General features: G+C 44.5%; 1 protein-coding gene across 1 annotated transcript; it reads left to right on the top strand.

Annotated features, from left to right (window-relative positions):
• Nucleotides 1–2,763: 2,763 nt before the first annotated feature.
• On the top strand, nt 2,764–26,431 carry Msrb2 (methionine sulfoxide reductase B2). The gene is made up of 5 exons (XM_021155882.2): nt 2,764–2,887; nt 9,231–9,331; nt 14,599–14,675; nt 24,621–24,768; nt 25,709–26,431. The coding sequence occupies exons 1-5, from the start codon at nt 2,806–2,808 to the stop codon at nt 25,811–25,813; spliced, it is 513 nt and encodes a 170-aa protein (XP_021011541.1). The 5' UTR covers nt 2,764–2,805; the 3' UTR covers nt 25,814–26,431.
• The last annotated feature ends 1,433 nt before the right edge of the window (nt 26,432–27,864 follow it).

Genomic DNA, 27,864 nt, shown 5'->3' on the forward strand with positions numbered 1-27,864 from the left:
GTAGATCCTCCATCTTTTTCATTTAGGGACTTATTTAGCATTACTTCCCCTCCCCCACCCCCTTTTGTGTATAGATGGCAGAGGACTGTGGGAGATACACAGAGATGATGCTGTAGAGCTTAGCCTTTACTGAAGTTTCTCACAACCAATAGAGGACCAGCTGAGTATTGTATCATCCTCACAAAAACACAACCGCAGTTTAAACAACACATGAATGTGTTTGTCTCTCTTACAATAGGGGTACAACTCAGGGCTTGACTATTGCCTCACATCCCTGACACCCAGGCTCCATGCATCTCCTGCTCAGCACCAGGGTGCAAATCTTATCTTCATGCATACCAGAAAACTGTCAGTGCTTCAGCCATCACAACTTATTCCCAAGTGGAAAGGAAAGGCAAAAACAGCTGGTGCAGTCTCTGACTGGTTTTCCTAGCAGTCTTCCAGTGGTGTTTGCTTTTGTTGTTTTCCAGAGAGATGTCATGTGATCACCAAGAGCAAGAGAGTGAGCACATTGTGACTCTCCGCAAAACTGAGAGATCTCTTTATAAATAAACCGGGAACTGAAAGACCTCTTTTAAATAGACCTGGAAGAGTGCGGTTGGTGGGGCATTTCAGAGGCTAAGCCATGGAGTATATAAAATCAAGAGTAAACTGTTAAGTGGGTTTTATCAGGTTAAAGCCTTTTGGCCAGGAATGCGAAGATTAGCCCATGATTTCTCTCTCCCTCTCTCTCTCCCTCTCTCTCTCCCTCTTTCTTTCTTTCTTTCTTTCTTTCTTTCTTTCTCTCTCTCTCTTTCTTTCTGTTTTAAAACTATTTATTTATTATTATATGTAAGTACACCACCCGGCTCAAGAATATTTCTTTGCGTTTTTGTGTTCTTTTAAAAGACCTATTTATTTTATGTATATGAGTACACTGTAGCTGTCTTCAGACACACCACAAGGGGGCGTCAGATCTCATTACAGATGGTTGTGAGCCACCATGTGGTTGCTGGGATTTGAACCCAGGACTTTCGGAAGAGCATTCAGTACTCTTAACTGATGAGCCATCTCTCCAGCCCATTCCATGATCTTTCTTGATAGTAACTTGGTGGGCATGGGAGTGGGGGCAGAAAGCCCTGTGCCAGGATGAGATGAAAGTCCTCAAGGCAGTGAATAAAGGAAACAGGGAGAGGGAAGGATCCAGGAAGGCTTCCCTCTGTTTTCTGGGAGTGTGAAGATCTGCGGAGATCTGCAAATACTAGCTGACTCCACCTCCAGGGATGCAGATGTTCCAGTACTCTGTATACTCACTGACATGTTGATTAATCGGAAGGAACAGAAAGTCCAGAAACAGATCCCTGTATAGATAAAAACAAACAAACAAACAAACAAACAAACCTGGGGTTTCTCCCCAGTGGGTGTGTGGGACCCTGAGGCCATGAATGCTAGCCATTGCTCTACTACAGAGCTGCATTCTCAGCCATACGCTGATTTTGACAAGGACTCAAAGGCAGGCAAGTAGAGAACAAAAAACATATTACCTTATTTTTAAAAATGAATAAATAAATAAAAATTAACTCAGATAGATAATAGACCTAAATGTAAAACTTAAAACTATAAAATTAGCAGAAGAAAACACAAAATATTTTGTAATATTGGACTAGCTCCATTTGTTAAATATGTTACCCCTAAGCCGCCACAAACTATAAAAAACAAAAACAAACCATCAAACCGATAAAATGAAGTTTAACAAAATGTAAAACTTCCCATCCCAAGACACAATTAGGAAATAGAAAACACAGCTTACCGTCTGGGGAAGGGGAATTTGTGAGGAAACGATTTGATAATGGCTTTGTGCCCAGAGAATATATTGAAGAACCTTGAAAAAACTCCACAACAAGTAAATCTAATAATAAATGGGCAAAACCATGTATGATTTAGCAATAGCTAATTGTCAGTTACTGAAAAATAACACAACACAAGAGAAACCTATTACTGTAAGAAATTTAAGTCTAACTTTGCAGTGATGCATCTCTATAAACTCAGTCCCGAGGCAGGAAGATTCCAAGTTTGAGGACGCTTGGACAACATAGAGAGATTAGATCTCAAAAACCGAAGCAAAACAAACGAACGAACAAAAAACCCCAACCAACCAACCAACCAACAACAAAAACACAGGCCTGAGTAATCAAGTGTAGGAAGGGGATGATGACAGGAACTTTCATACATTGCTAGTGAAGCAGCCGCTGCCCTTGAGACCTGGCTATTCCTCTTCCAGGTATCCATACAAGAGAGAATGCTTCCATCCACTCAAAGGCATGTACAGAAACGCTCCTGGCAGCTTTGTTTTCGATGCGCAAAAATTAGAAACAGCCTAAACTAATGAGTAACAGTTTAGTATAATGGAATATTATTCAGAACAACAACAAAAAAGATTTGTGCATAATGTAACGCAAAAAACCAAGCAGCAATGTCCAGATAATTATGTTGAGTAAGGGAAGCCAGAAATAACCAACTGCAATTAGTATGACTTCTGGAAAACCTAAACAAACTGAAACACAGCAAGTTTTAGGCTAGTCATGATTCCAATCGGAGTAAGGTTACTGCGGGAGGAGGAGGCAGTGGAGTCCGGGGACATTCCACACACTCTGCGAAGATCAAGGTCAAGAGGAGCAAGAGGATAAGTTAAGTGGTGGGGGTAGGGTGGAGCACCAGCAGAAAAGGAGAGCTAGGAGGAGGGGAAGAGACCTGGGCAGAGGGGAGGGATCCGGCGGAGGGTGGGGGTTGGGTAGGCTTGGGAGGAAACCCGTTGGTGGCAGCGTCATGGCGCGACTGCTGCGAGCGCTGCGGGGTCTGCCTTTGCTGCAGGCGCGGGGTTGCGCGGGATCGGGAAGCAAGGACACAGGTAGGTCCTCAATCGCTGCCGTCTCTCGCGGCTTTCGGTTTCACAGTCCTGGTTGACCCAGGACGGCCTCCTGTGAGGCCCTGAGAGACTGGTCCCCGAGGCCGCTGCCTGAGTTGCGGAGCAGAGCAACGCGTTTGGTAAACTTGGTGTGCTGGGGGAGCACTGATGCCGAGAGGATCGAATCTTCTCCCACGCTTGCACACAGTTCATTTATATGTTACATTTTAGTGTATAATGTCGTGTCAGGAGCCATGGTGTTGTCAGGGACCCAGTGGCGGTCAACAGCCGTACCTCGCGCGCCCTCTCCTGGGCGGGAGTTAATCCTTGTCCCCGAACACCACCTTCGGGAGGACTGCTAGCTGCCTCCTGTCCTGTGTGACTGGCCCACTGCACCATCACCGGTGCTGCTGCAACACTATCTTGGTTTTGTGTGAATCTAGGTTTTGAGATGTGTGGGTGAATTATTCTCGTGTTCCAACAGGTTATTGTTAGTGGCTAAGAGACAGGATGGGGTGGAATGGTAAGAGCTTTTTGCCCTCATTTGTGAATCTGGACACTTTTGCATCTTCCCTGGGAGGAGTCGGAGTCTTTGAGGAGTCCCAGGTGTAATTCTCTGTAATTTCATGGTCCTAGCACTGGGCAGCTGCTCTCCTGACCTCCTTTCCAACCCAGTTTTATATCTTATGCTGCTGACGGGTTCCAATTTAGGCCCTTGCTAGTTTAAAATTTTAGTGTTCAATAAACAAATGTCCCATTCATGATAAAAGTCTTGGAAAGATCAGGAACTCAAGGCCCATACCTAAACATGATAAAAGCAATCTACAGCAAACCAGTAGCCAACATCAAAGTAAATGGTGAGAAGCTGGAAGCAATCCCACTAAAATCAGGGACTAGACAAGGCTGCCCACTTTCTCCCTACCTATTCAACATTGTACCTGAAGTCCTAGCCAGAGCGATTAGACAACAAAAGGAGATCAAGGAGATACAAATTGGAAAGGAAGAAGTCAAAGTATCACTTTTTTGCAGATGATATGATAGTATATATAAGTGACCCTAAAAATTCCACCAGAGAACTCCTAAACCTGATAAACAGCTTCAGTGAAGTAGCTGGATATAAAATTAACTCAAACAAATCAATGGCCTTTCTCTACACAAAGAATAAACAGGCTGAGAAAGAAATTAGGGAAACAACACCCTTCTCAATAGTCACAAATAATATAAAATACCTTGGCNTGACTCTAACTAAGGAAGTGAAAGATCTGTATGATAAGAACTTCAAGTCTCTGAAGAAAGAAATTAAAGAAGATCTCAGAAGATGGAAAGATCTCCCATGCTCATGGATTGGTAGGATCAATATAGTAAAAATGGCTATCTTGCCAAAAGCAAACTACAGATTCAATGCAATCCCCATCAAAATTCCAATTCAATTTTTCAACGAGTTAGAAAGGGCAATCTGCAAATTCATCTGGAATAACAAAAAACCTAGGATAGCGAAAACTCTTCACATGGCAGCTTATAACTCACTTTAGTTACAAGGGATCCATGGCACCAGGCATGCACATGGTGCACATGTATATATGTGATGCAGGTAAAATACCCATACAAGTAAAGTAAGTAAGTCTTAAAAGGAGAACAAGAACAGAAGCAGGGGATGGTTCTGTGGTTAAGATCTTGGTTGTCAGTGGGCGTGAGTTCTGATCCCAGCTCTCCCACAGTCCCTTACTACTTTGTGAGTATGGGGATCCATAACAAATGCTAAGCAGGGGGCATAAATGCCATGTGTTTCTCACCATTTGAGAGGCTGGTAGATCAAATATCAAGGAGATAGCTTTGGTTCCAATGGGGACCCACCATCTGGGTCCCCTGTCCTGTGTGTGTTCACCTGGGCTTTCTGCAGTGCAAGTGCAGTGGAGACAGAAGCTCCCAGTTCCTCTCCTGACCCTGCCTCTGGTATGAAGATAAAGCCCAGAAGCTAGCATACACAGGGCGATCACACTCTACTGAATTACACCTTCTGCTTGTCCAGTATCTTTACTAAGACGCTAATTGAGGGAGCTGAGCAAATTCTGCTTTTGCAGAGGACCTGAGTTCAGGTGTAGACACGCGCATCACAGGGCTCACATCCATTTGAAACTCCAGTTGCAGGGGAGCTACTGCCCTCTTCTGGCCTTCCCTGGCAACCACACACATGACATACATTCCCAAAGACATGTGCACAGCAACATAAATAATAAATGAATAAAAATAAATACATCTAAAAGTAACATAATAAGATCCTTGCTCTCATGACCTAATCTACTTTGAAGACAAGGACACGTATGATGTAAAGTAACTGGGAGGAGATGTAAAGTATGTAATGTAAAGTAACTGAGAGTTATGTTGGTGTTAGAGAGAGAGAGAGAGAGAGAGAGAGAGAACAGACAAGCAGCACTTGCTGATGTCTGCCTGTAATCCCTGGGTCTCAAGGCCAACTTGGGATCTATAGTGAGTTCCAGGCCCACTGTGACTGTATAGGGAGGCTTCCCAAAATAAAACACAAAGGCAGAATCAGTTATGTTAATTTAAGATAAAGCAGACATCAGAGTAGAGTTGTCAGTGATAAAAAGAGAATTGTAGTACTTCACAGTGATAAAGAAATCCGTTCTTCAAGAAGATATGACAAGTCTTTAATGTGTATGAACTTAACAGCATAGTGTCAAATTGTGACCTGAGAGCAAATGCAGGGAGATTTAACATCCTCTGTTAGAAGTGGAGATATCAGCAGGCAGACAGACAGCGCTGGCAAGAGCTGAATTCAACAGCATCGCCAACCCACCAGGAATAATTGGCATCTATGAATGGTTCCATCCAGGGAGAGGGGGAGTTAGAATGGAAAAGAAAAGGCAGAAGGAGAATTGCCAATGTCAGGGCAGGACAAACAGGAACATGGTTTTTGGGAACTCCAAGGTTGTGGCTCAGAGTTACTGGAACATCACAGAATATACTACTTTAAAGTAGCACCTGTGACCAAGGCACAGATGGCTTCAGAAGTCATGTTTGGGAACAAGTCTGAGGGTATCATGTCACACTGAACAGTTTGGAGCCGTGGCAGAGTCAAATCAGAAGTGGTCCAATAAGAGAAAGACTCATGAGGAAGCTGCAATCCTCTGTGCTGGAGGTAGCTGGAAGATGATGGCAACTTGATCTTAGGCAGTAATGGAAATGAATTGAGATTTGCAGGCTGCAGAGGATGCTGAACCACAGAACTTGGTTAGGGAAAAAAAGGAAAGGTTCTGGTTTGTGTGGCTGCTGAGCACACAAGTCCAGATGTGGGTTGGGATGAGGGGGGGATATGTGTAGTTCAGATGGACATGAGTACAGACTTCCAGATTGTGACTATAAATGGAGGTGGACAGCCCTTCTATCTATAATGGAGGAAAACCAAGGTTTGGGGGTCTGTATTAGGGGCTGGGATTTGGAGATATTAAGGCGATCAAATCTCCAAGGCTGCAGTATGAAGACAAAAGGAAGCCTAGGGCAGACATACCTTCCCCTCCCTGAGGCCTGTTTCATAAGCATTTGAGTCTGTCTTTGTTTATTGGTAGGTTGAAGAGCTGAACAATTATAAACTCCTTTCACTGTTGAACAATAAAACATTTATTATCTGTATTAGGCTTTTGTTATGGTTGGGTTTTACTTGTTTGTTTTGCTATTACTGTTGTTAACTAGACACAAGCTGGAGTTATTTGAGAAGAGGAATCTTAATTGAAAAACTGCCACTATCCAGTAGGCAAATCCGGAAGAGCATTTTGTTGATTGACAATTGCTGTGGGAGGACCCAGCCCCACTGTAGGCCTTGGCTTCCCTGGGCAAGGTGGTCCTGGCTGAAAGAAAGCACACTGAGGGAGCAAGTCATGAGGAGCAAGCCTGTAAGCAGCCGTTCTCCATCATGTCTGCTACAGTCCTGCCTCCAGATTCTGTACCTCTGGAGTTCCTGTCCTGGCTTCCCTCAGTGATGGAGTCTGAGCTCAGTGAGAGCTATGAGATGGAATTAACCTCTTTACTCCCAAGCTGTTGGCCATGCTGTTTTATTACTGCAATAGAAGCCCTAAGTAAGACAGCTTTCTGCCCACCTTAACTAAATAGAACCTTCTCCTAGATGCTTTGGGTACATGTGTCTATATAAAAATAAGACAGGCCAGATGAGAGAAGCACATGCCTTTAATCCCAGCACTCTGGAGGCAGAGGCAGGAGGATTTCTGTGAGTTCAAGGCCAGCCTGGTCTACAGAGCAAGTTCCAGGACAGCCAGGGTTACGTAAAGAAACCCTGTCTCAAAAAAAGAAAAAGAAAAAAAAGTAATAATAATCCAGAAGTCATGAGAAACAGAAGGAAGGGGAACAAAATATGTTTTTGTTTGTTTGTTTCAAGAAATTGTGAAGCCCAGTAATATTTCAGCCAGGACTGTCAGGAGGTCAAGGCTGACCAGGCTGCATTAGTGATGAGGCAGGCTGAACTTTTCAAGACCTTATCTCAAACCAAACAGACAAGCAAACAAATAATAGATTAGGTTAGACCACAGATTCACTTTGAGGTTATATACAATACAATCTCTGTGCAAGAGAAATTTTAGTAGAGAGAGTTTAATAGCTCCTTCCTCAAAGACCATCTCTGTCCAATCCTCTCCTTACTCCCAGCTGGCCCTGATGGAAACTACTTTCCAGAACTAGCATGTAGCCCATCTGCAGCACTCCTGGTTACATGCCTAAGGGGTTCTAAGTCCTACCTCAGGGATACCTACACATTCAAGTTTATTGCTGCACTACTCACAACAGCTAGAAGTGGGACCAGGCGAGATAATACTGTCAGTGAATGGATAAGGAGATCATAGCATTGTTGTGGAGTTCAAGACCACCGGAAAAGACCCAATTCAGATAATAATTAACCGACTTTATTAAAACAGATAGCAGGGCCACAGTCTCTAACCCACATCAGAGACACACAGGAGGGGAAGGAAACCTTTGGCTTTTAAAGGCCTAAACCACAAGAATTCCTTGAATCTCTCCAAAAGCAAGGTAGAGAAGCTGATGATCTACTCTGCTCTGCTAAGATTAGACTGACATGGAGACCTCTAAGTAGCTCTTGAACACCTGCACAAGCAAGTACCAAAAGCCAAAGCCAGGAGTCAGTCATGTCACAACAAGCAGACAGTCACTGTGCACAGTTTTGAGGGGTAGGGGGTTAAGGAATTGGGGTTGTCAGGAATTTATCTTTTTAGGAACTTGAATCAGAGACAAATGGCTGTTAGGTACCAAGGTGAATGCCCATCACAAAATGGAGTTTGTTAGCCGTCACAGTTCACACACACACACACACACACACACACACACACACACACACAAGATGGATTTTATTCAACACTAAGAAAATGAAATCATGGTATTTGCAGGAAATCAACAGTACGTGAAGTCATTATTATGACCAGAAAGACAAATACCTCATATTTTCTCTCATGTGCAGAGCCTCTATTTTAAATTATATTTTTAATATATTTGTATATGGGGATCAGGATACAGTCCATAAACATAGAAGAGAGACATGGAGCTGAGGGGAGGTCTTAGAGGAAAGGTGTGTGTGTGGCGGGGGGGGGGGGGGTGGATAACAGAATATGCACACCAGCAAAAGGAGGGGAGTGTGGAGAGGGGAGAGGAATGGGAGAGGAGAAAGAGAGAAGAACAGTGACAGAAATATGGGTATAGAAATGCCATCATGGAGCCAGTTACTCTGCATGCTGGTTCTTAAGGTAACTTTTTAAATTGCAAGAAAAGAAACTGAAGGCCAAAAATCTTTTCTGAAGTCATCAGTGTAACTGATCGGCAGATCCCAGAAGGGATCAAAGCTATGGCTGACGTGCCCTGCTGCGGAAGGGCTAGTGCATGCTCTATGACAACAGTTAAACCAGGAAGAACTTTACAGTTTTTAAAGCAGAAATTCAGGGGTTGGGGGGATCTATTTTCAGATGGGCAGTGATGGTATACACCTTTAATCCCAGTACTAAGGAGGCCCAGGCAGGAGAATATGTGAGTTTGAGACCAGCCTGGTTTACAGGGGGAGTTGAGAAACTCTGTCTCCAAAACAACAACAACAACAACAATCCAGAGAGAGCACACTGGCTCTCTACTTATTACTGATTTCTTGCTAATGAAATGGGTGCGGCGCATTGCCCACGAGCCTCCTGCTCCCTGTGAAGAGTGAAGTCATGGAGAGAGAAGGGTCTGGGATTACTTCTCCAGGTGATAGGGCAAAGCAAAATTTGGGGACTCTTTTTTTTTTTTAATAAAAACCATTTCCTACTTAACAATGCAGGGTCTCTTACAAAGTCCAAGTGCTCTCTAAGCGAAGCAGACTGGCAGAAGAAACTAACCCCCGAACAGTTCTATGTCACCAGAGAGAAAGGAACAGAAGCGGTAAGCAGACCAACTTAGTGTTCTCAGAAGATGCTCCTGAAAAGGGGAGGTCAGAATGCAGATGCCTACAACACTCACACGTGCACTGGGAGAGTCTGGTGAGCCACCAGCAGCCTCTGTACTGAGCCATTGGTTTCCATCCTCCTGTAGAAACCAGAGTCCTTCTCCATCCTTCAGAGAGCCACGCATGCTCTCCAAGCTCTACCATCTATCTGATCCACTATCCACTCCCATCCCTGCTGACAAGGCCAATACTTTCAATCCACCTCTATTCACTCCTCTCGTCTCCCCACTTTCTCTCTCCCTTCCCAAAAGGAGTCTTAGGAGAACACAGTGGACCAGGCTACCTACCAGATCAGAATCACTCAGAAGTTTACCATTGTTCTTCAAATGCATAGCATTTAAACATTAACCTGGTCCTCCCTGCAATGGTCCCTACCTGCACCCCATCCTCAGATGCAGCCTTGTCTCTTCTGGCTTCCTACCCAACGGCCACACTGTCCTCTCACAAACAATGGCTCTGGTTTCTTCCCTTTAGGCCCCTGTATCTCGGGTTTCTTTCCCTCATCCATTTGCTCTAATAATTAATTCAGAGCGCTCTTTTAACTTGTAAGACTTACTATTATGGGTCTGGAGAGATGGTTCAGCAGTTAAAAAGCACTGACTGCCCTTCCAGAGGTCCTGAGTTCAATTCCCAGCAACCACATGGTGGCTCACAACCATCTGTAATGGGATCTGATGCCCTCTTCTGGTGTGTCTGAAGACAGCTACAGTGTACTCACATACATGAAATAAATAAATAAATCTTCAAAAAAAGATTTACTATTCTGTATGTATGTATGTATATATAATGTATATATAACGTGTATATACATATGTGTACATATGTATATATATGTGTGTGTGTCACATATATATGTGCCCTCAGAGTCCTGGAATCCCTTGGAGTTGGAGTTACAGACTATTGTAAACTACCACTAATGTGGGTTCTGGGAACCAAACCTGAGTCCTCTGGAAGAACAAGCAAGTACTCTTAACAGCTGTGGTGTCTCCAGCCCCGCCAGACCAGACTTCTAACTCAACCCAAATCACTTTCCCCAGGAACCCTTCTCTCAACCCTAGCTTAGGTTGCACCTTCCTGTGTTTTCCCCCACAGCAATGCCCACTCCCTACAACTAGAGTTCCGTTTGCTGGGACTTCCTGTAGTGCCTGACTATGGTAGACGTTCAGCATAGAAGTCTTACTGGAAGTTTGCATGCCAGAAGAGGAAACAGTGCACCGGACAGTCTGAACTTTTGCTCCTTCCCTCAGGCGAAGGCATTGCTGGATTCCAGGCATAAACACAGCCTCTGCAGTGTTACTACTGGGCCGTTCCTGTGAGGTGCTTTCTCTTTTGAACTAGATCCCTGGCCAGGTCCCAGTGTAATGGTCCTTCCATCTGGTGTGACCAATGTATTTGCCTGTTGGTACCCATGCAAAGTGCACCACAGACACAGGCTTAGTTTCTATGATGCCACAACCATAAGACAGGCTGGCAGGTCCCTGCAGATTCTTGTGAAAGGTTTTTGAAGTTATGGTTTTCTCCAACTTCTTGTGGGCAGGAGAATGAGACTTTCTCATTGTTGTCAACAGCACACGGGGACCACAGAGAAAGCTCTGAGCAGTTGGATGTGTTTAATGTCAGAATGTTCTAAGACAAGCCTAATTCTCAAGTAACCAGCCAGGCCGGGTTTGGTGTGCACAGGGAGCTTGGAGACGGTATGCCAGATGTTTAGGAGCATAAATCTGAGGGACTTCCGAAGCAGATGGCTGTGCCGTATCCTTTGTGCTTGGCCCTTTTACAAGATGAGCACCATCCATTATTTTAACTGATGTTGTAAATCCCTTCTAGATGCTCCATTTCCATGTTTAACTTTTTAGAACTGTGAAGAACTGTAAGCATCAGTCTGCCTCATTAGTCTAAGGGAAAGACACTTCCAAAGCCTCCCGATTGGTGACTCTTAATTAAAATTCAGTTACATTTGGTTTTTCTGTTGTTCTAAATCAGGAAGTAGTGGTATGTTGGCTACACATGCATCCAGTGAAAGAATTTTCACCCTGACTGAGTAATAGCCAAGAGTCAGGTGTCAACAGAAGGGGACTCTCGCAGCCCCCTCTCCGAATCTGGTCTCCCTGCTTTGAGTTCCAGGAGGAGGGCCAGATTTCTTGTCCTGTGGCTTCTCACTGAGGCTACAGAAGACACCAAGAGCCCAGAAAGCAGGATAGAGAAAGCAGTCAGGACCCAGTCTCCTCTGCGTGAGACAGCCCACATGTGCCTTCCTGGCAGCCACAGCCTCACCACCGTCTGGTGATCTCTTTCCCACAGGCCTCACTCAGTCCAGTGGCTCCTCACCTCCCTCTGTTGACTTCCATCTGCCCCAACCCTTCCTCTAGAAATGGTCTTGTGTGAGATTACTTGCCATCCTCTTCCAAGCATGTCCTCTGCCTCCAGTGTGTGAGAACCAACAGGATCAAAGAAGTGGGAACTGCTGCTGCTCCAGACAGACCTGAAATCTCAGGGTGACCTTGAAGTTCATTCTGCCTCTGACCCTGCTCCCCTCTCCCCTGTGCAGGCAGTCATTTCAATTGTGCCTTCTGAGTCATCTTCCCATCCCTTCAATCTCTTCCTTCCTTCTTCTCTTCTTCCTTCCTCCTTTCTTTCCTCCCTTCCTCCTCCCTCCCACCTCTCACCCTTCTCCATCCCTCCTCCCTCTTTTCTTTTGTACTTTCCAGGTAGAGCAGCAGCAGCAGCATCTTGGCCTGAATTAATGATTGACTTCCCCACGACCTCCCCTTCTCTTTTGCCAATGAAATCTCTTTGCCCTTCCAGTCATCTTTTCATTTTATTGTTTCCCCTTCCTCCTCCTCCTCCTCCTCTCTTCCCTCTTTCTTTCCCCCTCCCCCACCAAGCCCCACACTCCGCCCCCTCCTAGTGCTGGGAGTGAGCACAACCACTGTGATTGATCATGAGCACAGTCCCTGCAGAGCTGGAGCTGGCCTCTCCTGCCTTCCCATTGTTATTATTATTGGAATGTCCTCCCTGTCTGAAACACATTGTTTCTCCCTCAGCTGGGTTCTTACCCATTCTTCCAAAGTCAGCTCAGTAGTGATTGGTATTTTCCTACAATCATCATTTATCAGCTGTGCATATTAATAATGAAAGGTTCGAAGAATAAGGACACCTCCCTCCTCCCACACTGACTGCTCACAAAGTCTTCATGGCCGCTGCTTCCAAGGGAGGGTCCTGTGTTCATCTTTCATGTCTGTCATCATGACTATGACTGTCTTCTCAGTTTCTTGTCACCAGGGCAGAACAACAACTTTGGCTTTAATTTGAGGAAGGTAACTAACTTTTGAGTCAATATTTCCCTTCTGCAATATTAGTACCCAGCTCAGCTCTGATTATATACTAGACTATCAGTAAACACCAGAACAGACTGGTGAAAAATAGAAGCTGAGTCTGTTCCTAATGAAAGAACTTTGCTACATCAGAGAGTGGATGAGGAGACATTAGGTGTCAGGCCGGCGGCAGCAGGTAATTGTCATGGCAGGGCATAAGTTAGATAATAGTCCTGTTCATTTGGATTATGTATTTTCTTTCCTGTTATAGCAACTCCCCGACTCTTATGATAATGAAGTTGTATTTGGCATTTTGTAGGCTGTCTGGTTTCTGTGGACAGGGCTTTCTAATCAGCCTTCAAGACAGGGACATCCACACTGTTCATGAGTCACTGTGAAAGAGTGGCTCACTAGACATAGGCAGACATTTGTGGATAAATGTGCTATCAATTTATTTATTTATTTGCTTGCTTGCTTGCTTGCTTGCTTTTTAGACAGAGTCTGGATATGTAGTTCAAGCTGGTTTTGAACTCATGATCCTCCTGCCTCAGCCGTACCCAGTGCTATGATTGCAGCCATGTGCTACCAGGTCAGACTTTTAAGTTTTGAAGAGAAAAGGCATCCAAGTGGGATGCCTTCAAGTCTCCATCTGGGAGAGGTAGCAAGTGGATTTAAACATTGTCCCCAGCAAGCTTTTAAATGCAGTTATCACTGTGAAGAGTTTTGAGTGGTTAAATTGGAGGGAGAGGAAAGCCAACTCCCTGGCAGCTCGGCCAGCAGTCTGGGCTTTGAGTCTTGTTGCCTGTGTGGTTGGGTACTGCTTACTACTATGACATGCTTTAGAGTTAGCTCGTGCAAACTCTATTTTTAATTTTTTTGGACTGAGGAGATAAAGGAATTTGACAAAAGTTTTAAAAGATTATGTGTGTGTATGTGTGTGTGTGTGCATAAACTTATGTGCACCACGTGTGCAGGTACCCGAGGAGACCAGAAGGGGGTGTCAAAGATGGCCTATACTCACTCACCGCTTCACTTTTCCTCCTACTCCTCTCAGCAGTTGAAAACCCACAGTCCTTAAGGTCCTGTGTGTGTAGTGATGTCATCTACATGATGACCTAGCACTGGGGCCCGGGCTCATCATTCCAAGCTGATTGACTCTACACAGTGTTGACATGGCATGATGTGTTAAAGGCACAACCCCAAAGTTATTGAACGATACTTTTGATGTGTTTGTGCTTTCTCTCCCCTTCCCTTTCTCTCCCTTACCCTCTCCCCCACCCCCACCCCCACCCCCACCCCATGAGGGATCAATCTCAGGGCCTATGCATGCAAGGGAAGTACTCTACCACTGAGCTGCTCTCCAGCCCTTTACATCCCATCTTTAATTAGAGAGTTCAAAGTATCTTTGACAAGTGTTTAGACTCCTGTTGTTTTTAGCTCTTTTGAAATGAGAGAGTGAAGTCTTCCAGGACAGCAGAGGATGGGACCTGGTGCTCATGCTTTCTTGTGGACTTTGATGTTTTTTGGATGAAAGGTGGTCCCTAAACACAACGCATTATTAATGTCACAATTTGAATATTTGGCATGATAAAGGCCAGGCTATAAAGAAGCTTGCAGAATCCTTAGCTGACTGCAGTTTTTTCCTGTTGATACTTGCACTTGGTCAAATTAATATAATTCCTCGATTGGGTCTTCATTGTTTGTTTTTGATTGATTATTTATTTATTTGTCATGGTGGGGATTGAACCTGCAGCCTTACGCATGCTAAAACGCTAGGCAAACACTAGCACTGAGCCAACCACACCCTCAGCCTCACAGTTGGGGTTAGACTTGCTCTATCAACCCTCTCACCCCCTGTGTGTTGATGCTTCTTCCTTGTTTACTTCCAGCCTTTCAGTGGAATGTATTTGAACAACAAGGAGACAGGGATGTACCATTGTGTGTGCTGTGATAGCCCACTCTTCAGGTAAGACGAAGAATACAAAGAGATCTTAGATAAATAACTACTATTGAAGTTTCTTATTCTCAGTGCTGAAGATTGAACCCAAGGACCTCCTGTCTGCTACCACCAAGTTCCCCCAGCCCTCAGGGGACCATTAATTGCCTTTGTCCTCTGTTATTACTGCTGGAGGGAGAGCTGTTCATGGAGGATATTTATCTATCTTGCTTTTTCTCTGACATTGAATGCAGCTGACAAGATTTCTCAGCTTATGTTTTTGCTTTATGTATCTCTAGGAGAGAGCAAACGATTTCTGATGGGGACTTCATGATAAAGCCATTAGAATTTTTTAGAGGAAAAAGTATTTAAAAAAATCAAAACCCTAATAGTATTTACTTGGCCATATGATTAAAACTATCCCTCTCCCAGGGAAAATGGGTTTATAATTTAATTTAGCAAAGCAGACTTTTATGAGGCTTGATGCCCACAGTGCTTGACAGAAGCGAATACCGTGCCCTCGTCTATGTAGCTAAAAGTAAATTTAATTGTCCCTTGATTTCAAAGCCTCTTTTAAGTCAATCAGCATCTAAAATCTTTCAACAAAGGCTTTTTTTGTTTAGATATGCAGGAAATAGTCTTTAAAAAGTAGATTCGAGAAAGAAGAAAGGAAAACATCTTTTGAAGTCTTGTTTTTCAGAACTTCAAAGATGTTTTCCTTTCTTTTGCATCAACCTTAAATTGGTTTAGAATAAAATATAAATCAAGCCGGCTCTGCGAATCTTCCATTAGGCAGAGCCTCCGCTGTCCTTTGGGCTTTCAGCAGCCTGGCTTTTTGGCCAGCTGGCTGCTAATGTGGGCTGCGTCAGGAAGCCAGACCTTCCTGCGAGGACAGGTGTGAGTAAGCTCAATTTCCCTTCATGCTCAGGGGGCCAGGCTGTGGCCCAGGTACATCCAAGATGGTATGAAACTAGCTGGAAGAGCCCACTGCCAGCCACCAACCTGGGAGTGCCAAGGAAAACCAGAATGAAGTCAGTTCTTACATAGCAGTGGTAGAAGAACACATGATTTCCCCTGCCACATCCTAGCAGTGGATGCAAACTTCTGTAATCTCAAGAGCGAGGGTGTATGTGCTTGTGCATGCATATGTGTGTGCATTTGTGAGTCTCTGTGTGTACAGGAACCCAAAGAAACCAGAGATGCCCCTGCAGCTGAAGTTACAGGCTATTGTGAGCTGTCTGACATGGTTGCTGACAACCAAACTTGTGCCCTCTACAAGAGCATCATGTGCTCTTAACCACCGAGCCATCTCTGTATCTCTGAAATCAAGAGCTGTGAAGCCTTTTGTCCGCCAGCAAGAAGTCAGTTCTCCAGCAGATGCCGGCTGGGGCATCCTCCATTTTAGTTCAGTACTGACCTTGTCTACTTGGTGACCGAGGCAGATCCCACAGGTGGACAGCTCAGTCCCCATGTCCTATGCTCTACTTCTGATGCTAAGCATACTCTCCTGGTTGTGACCCGTGCTTCTGACCAATTAGCTCTTAAACTGGGCTTCCTACACTCTCCTGTGTTCCCGGTTGCTCTTTGAGTAATACACGGAGCTCAGGGAAGCACATTTGGTGGTTTTCTGGAAGGTATCACTATTATTGAAAGATACAGTTGAAGAGAAAAATAGAACAGGTTCAAGGGAAGAATATAGGGTTCCATGCCATCTCTGGGAAAATTCTAGAAACTCCAGCAGTTCAGTTACTCAGAAACTCACTAGCTCTGCCCTTTTGGGTTTTATGGAGGCTTCATTCCAAAATCATGAGCTTTCAGCTCCCTTCCCTGAATGTTGGGGCCCCGGGGGCTGGGGCTGGGGCTGGGGCTGGGGCTGGGGCTGGGGCTGGGGCTGGGGCTGGGGCTGGAAGTCCCAACATTCTAATTACACTTTGGTTACAAGGTCCCTTCCTGCATCTAACCAGAGGGCTACCATCCATCAGTTAAGATATACTACAAAAAGATACTGTCCTTTCTAAGATTATAAGAATTTTAGGAGTTGTATGTGACAGAAAATAGCAGAAAGAACCAAACATGGGGTTCACAGAATCGCAGCAGTAAAATGTGAGACTTGGGTTTTAGAACAATTAGCTATTTCTTCACCATCATTTCTGTCACAATGTTAGGAAGACAAGCTTACTTTTGACTGAAAGATGTTGTAATAGTGTAAGACTGCATTCTTACTATTTGGCCCCTGGGCAGGTGTCTTGTTTCTCAACATGGAAGATGAGAAGTTGTTCTTGTAAGAATGTACTCCTAATCTAATCTAATCTAATCTAATCTAATCTAATCTCCAAGGTTCTGTTGACTCAGGATTAGTGTCCTGCTTTCTGTGCATTTCCAGAAGAGGTCTTCCTACTGCCCAGTGGCTCCTCTCCCCTCACCATACTGGCTTACTCATAGCATCAAAACTTAGGGGGGCAGAGAGAGCAGAGTGAAGGGGTCTGGATAGCACGGGGCTTGCTGTGGTGAAGGACACACTCTTCCTCTACAGATCTCCATAGAAGCTCCAGGTTATAGGCATCTGGAGTCCAGCCAGTGTGGCTGAGAAGCTGGACCTGTTATGATTACAGTTTTGGCAAATTTAAGCTTAAGGGGCCACGTGTAGCCAGTGGCTTCTGCATTAACACAGTGTTAGTTCAAATTAGGAAAGTTATGTGACCAAACCTGAGTCGTAGTGAAAGAGCCCAGATCCACAGGCAATCCGAGCAACATCCTGAAAGTGGGTAGTTCACCAAACTGGTAGTTAGTTCAGGAGCCTCCATTATTGCTTCTCTGCTCTTTTAGTTTTTAATGTAAGGTTTCTCTCTCTCTCTCTCTCTCTCTCTCTCTCTCTCTCTCTCCTTTCTTTTTAAGAACTTTCAAGTTTTTGCTCCATTTTCTTGCTGATGAAGAAAATAAAAATATCTCTACCTTCTTGTCTCTACCTACTATAATATGAATATATACATTTAGCTTCCTGCTACTATAATAAGCACAGGAACTAGTTAATTTATAAATAAGTTATTTGACTTACAGCTTTGAAGGTCTCATTTTTTATGGTGGTAAAGCAAAGCCCCACCCGCATGGCGAGGAGCAAAGGAGAGGAAGGGGAAAGAGGCAGACTCCACGGTCTCCGTCAGGCCCACTGACTTGAGGCTGTGCACTAGGCTCCATGTTTTAATAGTTCCTCTCTTGCCAGTAACACCGAGCCTTTAACACACAGGCTTTAGGAGCAGTTGACACCGAGTCAAACAAATCAGAATAATCATTTCCTTTCTAAAACACACTCTCCTTAAAGAACATTCATTCATTTATAAGAGTGTAGTGGAGGCTGTCTAGGTGTCTGTATGTGTTCCATCGTTGGGTAACTTTGGGTAAGTTTCTTAACACCTCTCTGGCTTGATTTCCTCATTTACCTGTAAAATGAGACTACGATGCACCCAGTTTATAGGGCTGATGGGAGGATTAACTGAGTTATGACTTAATAAATATTAATATAACAGAACGAGGTGTAAAACCTACTAAATTCTTAGGACATACTAACAGTGGTATATTCTTAGCGATAACCCCTTACCATTTAAGAGGACAGTGTTAGGAGTATATTCTTATTTTCTCACTCATATCACCTCTTCATCTCTAGACTTGAGCTTCTTTGGTAGGAAGCAGGGATGCACAAATGCCATCCCTGCAAACATTTGCATAGCGTCAGGATGAAGTGTAAAGTGTGCCAACAAAAACCAAACCTTAGAGAAAGCTACCTGTGGACTGGTGGTCATGTTGTTCATGCGCTGGGAGGTGCTCACCCCTACCGTGTGCTGACTTAAGTTCCTTATGCCCTGGATTTCTCCATGAAGCCTCCTTGAGAACATGGACTGCATTTGGCTTTGTTTTCTCTTCTAAGTTACTGTGTCAGCACAGAGTTTAGCACGTAGGTGCTTTCTATTGACCTGAGCATTTTATTCAGAGAAGGAGATAAAGCTGATAGGCTGTTTGAGTCCCTTAGCCAATTTTATCTACATACTTCCTGGGATGGATCTGGTTAGTTTTTTTTACTGTTGATTTGACATAACCAAGAGCCACCTGGGAAGGAGTTTTAACCACCTGGATCAGATTGGCCTGTGGGCATAGTTGTGGAAACTGTCTTGGCTGATGATTGATGTGGGAGGGCCCAGCCCTCTGTTGTCTGTGGGCAGCAGCAGCCTTGGGCAGGTGGTCCTGGGCCGGGTAAGAATAGAGTGTGAGCACAGACAGAACAAGCCATGATCGTTATCCTTTCTCCATAGCTCTGGTTACGACTTCCTTCAGTCATGGATTGTGACGTGGGAGTTGTAAGATGAAATGAATCTTTTTACTCCCTCTGGTGCTTTTGGTCAGAGACTTTTATCACAGCAACAGAAAAGCCAGGTAGAGCACTATTTCTGAGGAGGACATGTTGAGGCCTTCACGTGCAGAAGGTGTCCTGAGGTAGAGGTAGGGTCACTGCAGAAAGAATTTGTTAACAGTTGAGTCACAAGGAAATTGAATGTTCCTTTAATCCAATACAACTGTTGTTCTAATAGGAGGAAGGCAAACAAGGCCAAAGAGGAGACTGCCACATGAAACAGACACAAAGGCTGGAACAATGTCGAGGTTTGCCAGCCATTTCCAGAAGCTAGGCAGAGGAACAGAACACTTCCTAGGGTCTTCGAGGGGACGTGACGCTGCTGAGATCTTGATTTTGGACTTCAGCCTTCAGAACCATAAAAGCATCCCACCACTTTGTTTTAATGTGTTAGCACCACCCTAGAAAGCTAATATGACGTGCTCAAAATGTGCTTCTTGACTCGTTAATCCAGAGCATCCTCCCTGCCCTGAGCAGCTCTAGACATGAAGTGAATATCCATGCAGACATCCATGCAGCCCAGAGGATATGTATAGAATTTAGGATTTTTCAGACTCATCTTTTCTAGAAAATATTTTCTAATTTTATATTTTAAAATTACTTGTATATGTATTTGTGTGAGCACCTGAGTACAGAGACCCGAAGAGTGTGTCAAACACCCTGGAGTTCCAGCAGGTTATGAGTGTCTCAGTGAAGGTGCTCTGAGAGACAAGTGTGTGTATTAAATCTTGCCCTATGCACCAGGTTCAGTCCAGAAGCTGTCACCTGCGATGAGGAGCTAAATGTGTCCATGTAGGAGATTTGGAAACTGACGTTTAGAGTCTGTCAGAAAGTTGCTCAACATCCTTATGTCAATTTTCTTCGTGTTGCTGAGACAGAACACCAGATATTTTGGGCCAGGCCTCAGGAGGCTGAGAAGTCTGAGGAGATGGTGTCACAAGCTCTTGTGTTGCAGTGAGGGCTTGGTGCTATTTCAAAACAGTGAGAAGGCCAAAGGGTGAGCAAGCACAGTGGAAATAAAGCACAAGACCAAAGAGCTTATTTAACAACCAGCTCACTTGTTAGGTAACCCAGCCCTGTGAGAAAGAACTTGAGTTTTTCTTCTTAGGACCGGGTCACCTCTCAGCAATGCCTTGTGGCAGTGAACTTTCAACCTGAACTGAAACTTTGTTCAGACCCCAAGAGTCACCCTTCTAGTAAGTGCTAGGGCTGAGCGCCAGTGGCAACAGGAAGCAGAAATGCATCTGCACTAAGGCACTGCTGCCAGACAAGGTTTGCTGCGTGCCCCTCACTTCCGCAGGCCTCTCAGGCTCTCCATCGTGATATCATTTCCTGGGAGGTACTGAGGCGCAGCAAGGTTAGATGATTTACCCAGGTCTCACTGCTACCAACCTGACACTAAGTCACACTTTACTCTCCAGGTCTCTGTATGCCACGCAGACATTGCTTTTTTTATTTCTTGTTTTTGTTTATCTTAAGGCATTTTTTTATTAGATATTTTCTTCATTTACATTTCAAATGCTATCTCCAAAGCCCCCTATACCTTCCCCCTGCCCTGCTCCCCAACCCACCCACTCCTGCTTCCTGGCCCTGGCATTCCCCTGTACTGTACTGGGGCATATGATCTTCGCAAGACCAAGGGCCTCTCCTCCCATTGATGGCTGACTAGGCCATCCTTCTGCTACATATGCAGCTAGAGTCACAAGCTCTAGGGGGTACTGGTTAGTTCATATTGTTGTTCCTCCTATAGGGTTGCCGACCCCTTTAGCTTTACCTTAGTGTCTTCACTGTCTGGTGCCAGCGTTCCAAATCCCAGCCCTAGGCAGACACTATCAGACTCAGGTTCCTCCCCAAGCTCCCTTTACAGAGCCTGGTCCCCAGCCATGTCTGACAGAACTCCCCTTGTCCCCTCATGGTTCTTCTTTGTAGCAGTGAGTGGTACCTACCTTTCGCGGAGTGCTCCTCCATTAGGCTGAGAACTTGGGTGAGGGTTACCAAGTCAACAACGCTTCCCAGCTTGCCTGTGCTTTCCTACAGATCCAGACCTAGAATTTTGTTAACCTGAGACTCCGGTGGCACTGGTCTGCCTCCTGCATTTTCTACTTTTCTTTTTTCCTCCCTCAAGCTGTTTCTGGAAGGGTTTATTAAATTGTGTCGATGCTGGGGTGGTGGGGCATATCTACAATCCCAGTGACTGGTATGCTGAGGCAGGAGGATCGAGTTGCCAGACTGGGCCTTACATAAAGAAAAACTACTTCAAGATTATGTATTTTATGGTCCTAAGTCTTCTTAAAATAGTAGCATTTGGGAACCCGATATTAGTTTTTCTCTATATTGTGCCCTGATGCCCTGCATGTTCCAAGAAACAAGGTAATGTTCTTTAAAACCTCGTGTATCCTTGTTCAGAAATGAATGTGAGTGCTTCTACAGTTCCATTTAGAATTATCAGTGATTGCCCACTGCTTCTGCTGTGGTTTGTGGGGGTTGTGGGATATCCAGAAGTGAGGGAGAAATAAACATGGGAGAACAACACCACCCCCCAAAAAAGAACAGAGCTCAGAGTGTATGATGCAGAGTGCCTTCAGTTTGGAAGGAGTGAGCCGTGTAACCTGCTAATCAACTAAATATGTATCTAGTTTGCTTTCATATGTACACCGTTGGTCTTAGATAATGTATCTTAGGCTTTCTATTACTCGGTAAAATCTCCATGTTTCTGCCAATTCTATCAGTAAAGGTTAATTGTTTCCCATAAAGCCCTTAATGACTTTTTATTAGCTTTAGATTCATTTGTTGGTTTGAAAAAAAAGCTTTATTGTGTTCATAATTCTCTATCAAAATTCCTTTAATGGCTAGTAGTGCATATAATGCTGGGGGTGGGTGGGAAGAAGATAAGAGGTGCTTAGAATACTGAAGTAGTCAGGTGAATTGGTCTCCACCCCACCCCCAATGCTAGGGATCTCTGCCTTGTGCATACCAGACAGGCATCCCAGTGATAAGCTGCAACAGTAATCTCAGGTGAAACCAATCCAAGCCTTCAGGTGCCTCAAGCTGGACTCAAGGTTGTTTCAATTCCACATACGCCTTTTATTGGCAATGTTAACAAAAGATAAAATGACTGACAGCATCTACCCTGATCAGGCACTATTCTAAACATTCGGAGTACCAAAACACCTCAGGGATTCTGCCTAGCAAGCTTGTGAGGCCATCATGCCTCTGTTGCCGCCCCATCTGCCATGAGCTGCTGGCATCAGAGGATCAAAGAACACCATAAGGGTACAGATGTAATGGGGTATAGCTTCTACTGAGACCTTTTGGAAGCCAAGCTATCACTGCAGAGATTTCTCAAAAGGAAGCCCTGACGCTTCCTGGAATATTTCTAGGGGAGCAAGGAAGTGCTAAAGCTTGAAGCCCAGCCTTCTGCTTGCTAAGTCGATAGAGCCTCTACCTCCCTACTCCAACCCCCTCTTCATTCTACAGTCTAGGTAGAACAGTCTGGAGACAGAGTGAATGGAGACATAGATCAGGGTTTGTGTCAATGTTTTTGAAACAGGCAATTAAAATATTTGGGCTTTGCAACCCCATAGGAAGGACAACAATATCAACCAACCAGAACCCCCAGAGCTCCCAGGGACTAAACCACCAACCAAAGAGTACACATGGAGGGACCCATGGCTCCAGCTGCATATGTAGCAGAGAATGGCCTAGTTAGACATCAGTGGGAGGAGAGGCCCTTGGTCCTGTGAAGTCTTGATGCCCCAGCATAGGGGAATGCTAGGGCAGTGAGGTAGGAGTGGGTGGGTGGGGGGAGCATCCTCACAGAAGCAGGGGGGGATGGGATGGGGTTTTGTGGAGGGGAAACCAGGAAGGGGGATAACATTTGAAATGTAAATAAATAAAATAACCAATAAAAAGTTTAAAAAAAGAAAATTATGAAATAATACAATTCTTATAAAACCTGGTTCAATTAAGAAAATATAACAGTCACAAAATGTCTGTTAACATAAAAAGAATTTATTACTTTTGTTTTGTTTCTTTGTTTGTTTGGTTTTGAGACAAGGTTTCTCTGTGTAGCTTTGGCTATCCTGGAAATTATTTTGTAGGCCAGGGTAGCCTGGAACTCAAAGAGCTATTCCTCTTTCTGCCTCCAGAGTGTTGGGATTAATGGTGTGTACAACCACTACTCACCAAGAATTTACTACTTTTTAAAACCCATAAAAGCCAAGCATGGTGATATGAGTTTATAGTCCTAGCACTTGAACAAGCCGGGCAGCAAGATTATGAGCTCAAGGCCATCTTGGGTTACACAATGAAACTGACTCAAAAAAAAAAAAAGTACTATAATAGTTACATATTCTAAAGTTCCAAGTCATATTTCTAATCTTGCTAAATATTAGTATTTAAAACCCATACCAAAGCGTTTGGGGACCCTTAATAGTTTGGGGCACAGAAGAGACCTGTGTGTTCAGTTGAGTTTACCACTCATGTCTTGTCTGCTTAGTTTAAGGCAGAATTTAATCATTCAAATCATTTCTTTCTTAGGTAGAGAGAATCATCTCTATGCTGTTTGAAATTTTCTTTATTTTTCCAGTGTTGTTTACAGACACTTTCCTATGTGAGTTCTAGGATTATTAAGTCTTTCTTTTGGGATGATGCTGGAAATCAAACCCAGGACCTTGCATGTGCCAGGCTCTGCCACTAAGCTGCAACCTGCTCCTGAGGGTGAGGCATTCTGAGAGCAGATCTCCAGTAGTCCTCTTGCCTCCTCTCCTCAGCTACTTGGCCCACTCCAGCCATTAGCATCCTTCATCCCTGGGAGACCATTCTAAGCATCAGGCTTTTTCCAGTGATTAATCAGAGTGCTAAGCTAATTGACTAGTGACAGTAATTATAATGAGTGCTCGTGAGCACCTGCCTCACCTCACCTGGCTTCATGGAGGAGTCTTCCTGACTCCTCAAAGGATCTCTGCAAGGCAGGTGCTGTGTCCCCAGGAGAAAGCCACATTCCCCAGGAGACTGAGTGGTTTCTCTACCTTCACATCTCTAAGTGGCTTGTGGGGTTCTCATTCTCCAGGACAGCCTGAGTTCCCATAATAGAAATCTCCATTGCTACCAACTGCTGCTTCACCAGATCTTAGGCTGATGCGCCTCTGCCATGTAGACCACACTCCAAAAGCTGTTGTTTTTCCTTTTCCATCTCTTCCTTTTCTGCCTTTAGAGTATGAGGATTTGATCTGTGCGTCCTCATATGCAAATGAGTTCACATAGCCTTAGTCTTTCTAGTTCTTTTAGGTCAGACCCAGAGAAAGAAGCCATTAGCATTTAAAGAACAATACTTCATTTCACTATGGCTAGATAATGTCTTGAACACAAAGGGACAGAAGGAATTATTCCCTGGAACTGACTATTCATGAAGCTCTGCTTGGAATCTGGCAGAAGGAGTGGGAGCCGAGTCTTGCTCAGAACAAAGGGATGGGACCTAAGAAACTGCTGTTAGGCCAACACCCATGTGTAATGGCTGTGGGTCTGCACTGTCTTCCAATTCTAACGCTGTGGGTCTGTACTGACTCCTGCAGTTCTGAGAAGAAGTACTGTTCTGGCACTGGCTGGCCTTCATTTTCTGAGGCTTACGGCTCAAAAGGCTCGGATGAAAGTCACACAGGGATCCTGAGACGACTGGACACTTCCTTAGGATGTCCTCGCATGGAGGTGGTCTGCAAGCAGGTGATGTGTTTTGCTTTTCTTCATTTTCTCTGAAAGGAAAGGAGCTGTTGTTTTCCTTGGTGCCTCTCTTGTTCTTCCATGATATATCTTGCCATTAAAATTCACTCTGCTTGAACCCACACTTGTAGTGTCCCCTCTCTCCCATCCCACCTGGCACTGAAGATGAAGGTGGCATTTCCCCATCTCGTTCCTGCTTGACCGAATGACACCAAAAGGCAGAGACATTAGCATCTTACTTCTTCTGGGAACCTAGGGAGGGGAGCTTAGATCCAGACAAAACTTGGTTTTGTATTTTATTGTTGTTGTAGTTATTGTTGTCATTATTATTATTACTATTATTATTATCATTACTATTATACACGAGTGTGCACACATGCACAAGCACCACTGTACACATGAGGAGGTTTTCTCCTCTACCATGGCTTCTGGGGATTAACTCACATTGTCAGCACTGTGGGGATTAACTCAGATTGTCAGAACTGTGGCTCAACTGCTTTTTATCTGTTTCACCAATCTTCCCAGCTCAAGGAAACTCATTTTTATGTCATTGGCACTCACATTTCCTGGTGTGTTGTATAAACTGGCAGAGGCTGGCAAATGGAAAGGGCCAAGTTTTGTCTGCAGGAAAGAAAAGTGGTTGCTGAGTGCTCCCCCAGATTATATTAATCCTTCCCCTCCTTGTGTTCATTCGTCTTCATGATGGCTCCTTATTATTGTCCCCATTTGACAGATGAGCAAGTCAAGGCCTCAGTGGAATCATTTGCCCTGGAGATGTAGGACTGCTCACTACCACAGCTCTCTGTGTATATCCGTTTGTCCGTTTTTGAACCAAATTCTAATGCAAACGATCATGCTTCCCAGATGCCAGGCTCTGGGGTGTGGTGGGCCATGTGGGGCTGTTTACCTGGAGAGTGACAAAGATGTTGTCTCTCCCTTGCAGTGTGAAGCTCACCTTGGCCATGTGTTTCCTGATGGACCCAAGCCCACTGGCCAAAGGTTTTGCATCAACAGTGTGGCCCTGAAGTTCAAACCCAGCAAGCCCTGACTGTTTGCAGGAGGCCCGTGCTTTGTGCTTCCTTGTGGAGCCTTGGTTCTGTAACCCGGATGGATGCCTTGCTTTATGTACTGAAGGTTTAGGTGAAGGTTGTTACTGGCCACAGGGGAGTCACAGCTTCTTAGTCACCTGAAAACAACTCAACCTGACTTCCGCTTGGGCCATGGGATTTCAATTGGCTGCCAAGGCTTCGGTTGAGAGCACAGGGTGGGACCTAGGCAGGATTTCCACAGGTTCATGGGCTGACGAGGGTCCCTAAAGCCTCTGAAGGGAACCTAGATTGGCCATCTCCATTCATTTCTTCATGGATGTACACAGATGAGGGCTCAGGGGGAAGAGAAAGGAGGAGATGGGCTGGAACAGATGAGAGATGGGAGATCCCAGTGTTGAAGAGGAGGACAGAGTGGCCGAGCATGGGACACACATACCCATGATGATATAATGGATGAAACCTGTGACTTCTTATCCAGAACTCCACTGACTCAGCCTTACAACTCACAGCTGGGATCCACGTGAATTGAGTCAATTCTAGCGACTACGGCAATGCTCTCCTTCTTTTCTTTGTTACAGCACTAAACTTCAAATATTAAAATAAAATATTGAGATCAATATTTACTTTTTTGTCTCAGTCTGTTAATTTGCTCTTTAGGAACATGACTGTAAATCCAAATGACCAAAAAAAAAAAAAATCCACCAGTTGGACACACTGGATCAGATGTTTTACAAATTGGGAATCTTGAATTATTTGTTAGTAAAAGGTATTTAAATAGTTCTTTTTGTGTTGTTGGAAACTTAGTTACCCCATTTTCTTCTTGCAGATCTGTTATACATTATTTGACATTTCACATATTATCTAACCTAATGCGAATTATGGCTTCTTTTGACTTCTAAAAAATGCTAATTTAGGCTGGAGAGATGGCTCAGCGGTTAATAGTACTGCATGTTCTTCCAGAAGTCCTGAGTTCAATTCCCAGCAACCACATGGTGACTCACAACCATCTATAATGGGACCTGGGACTCTTCTGGTGCGTCTGAGAACAGCTACAGTGTATTCATATACATTTAAAAAGAATGATAACTTAGATCACGGATTCTAAAAGAATACTAACCCAGAACACTAATGCCATCATTTTTGTGTTATCATTGCCTTAATTATATATACATGTTGTGAAAGACTAACCTCAGAGCCAAATAACTACCATCTTGGAGCATTTAGTTGTGGCCACTTGGATCATCCCCGGAGGAGTGGGGCGGGTCAGGAGCATCCCTCCTTCCTGCTGCTGTATATCCAAACTGCACATGGCCATGGCCCAGGAGAGGGCTTAGAGTTTGTAGGCCACAGAAGGGGAGGCAGTGCCCCATCCACAGTGCTAGGTGAGCCTTGATTCCTGCTGGGTAGTGCCTTTCTGGTGAAACTTTGGTGGGGGCAACACACACACCCCTGTTTGTAACCTCTCACTTGTACTCTGTAAGGAAGCCCAATAAGCTCACTGCTTCCCCAGAACAAATTTCGGTGGAATTATGCCTCAGTGTGTCATAGATGTTGTTTCTGTCCCTCTGGAAAGGAATTTTAGTAACAATAAATATTTTCAAATTACAGTTATTTAGTATTCCGTAAGGGTGTGGACATTCACATGCATTGGTGCATGTGGAGGTCAGAAGACAACCTGATGTCGTTGGTTCTTTCCATCTATCATGTGGTTCTGGGGATCAAAATTGGGTCATCAGGCTTGGCAGCACGTGGCTTTCTCCACCGAGCCATCTTGCTAGGCCTAACTCATCCTATGTCTTAGTCAATTCTTGCGTGTGTCCGACTCGACTAGCAAGAACGACGCTGCAACAGGATCCTTCTGCACACGTTTATTGGGAGAGCTTGATTGTAGAGGCGAATAGACCCCGAGCCCAGCACTGGTGCTGCTTTATATAGGCCTAGGAGAGGCGTGTCTCACACCCGGATTGGTTGTGCTTGGTTGATGCCTACCACCTCATTTGCATGCCTACATCTGATTGGTTAATTTCTCTCTCATCTGATTGGTTAACTT

This window comes from Mus caroli, chromosome 2, assembly GCF_900094665.2.
Source record: "Mus caroli chromosome 2, CAROLI_EIJ_v1.1, whole genome shotgun sequence".
Classification (NCBI taxonomy): domain Eukaryota; kingdom Metazoa; phylum Chordata; class Mammalia; order Rodentia; family Muridae; genus Mus; species Mus caroli.

Bases quoted from the DNA above. Each gene is read 5' to 3' on its own strand.
- Msrb2 (XM_021155882.2), top strand. From the start codon at position 2,806: ATGGCGCGACTGCTGCGAGCGCTGCGGGGTCTGCCTTTGCTGCAGGCG. The intron at 2,888-9,230 runs GTAGGTCCTCAA...TTAACAATGCAG, and splicing joins ATCGGGAAGCAAGGACACAG to GGTCTCTTACAAAGTCCAAG. The intron at 9,332-14,598 runs GTAAGCAGACCA...GTTTACTTCCAG, and splicing joins GAGAGAAAGGAACAGAAGCG to CCTTTCAGTGGAATGTATTT.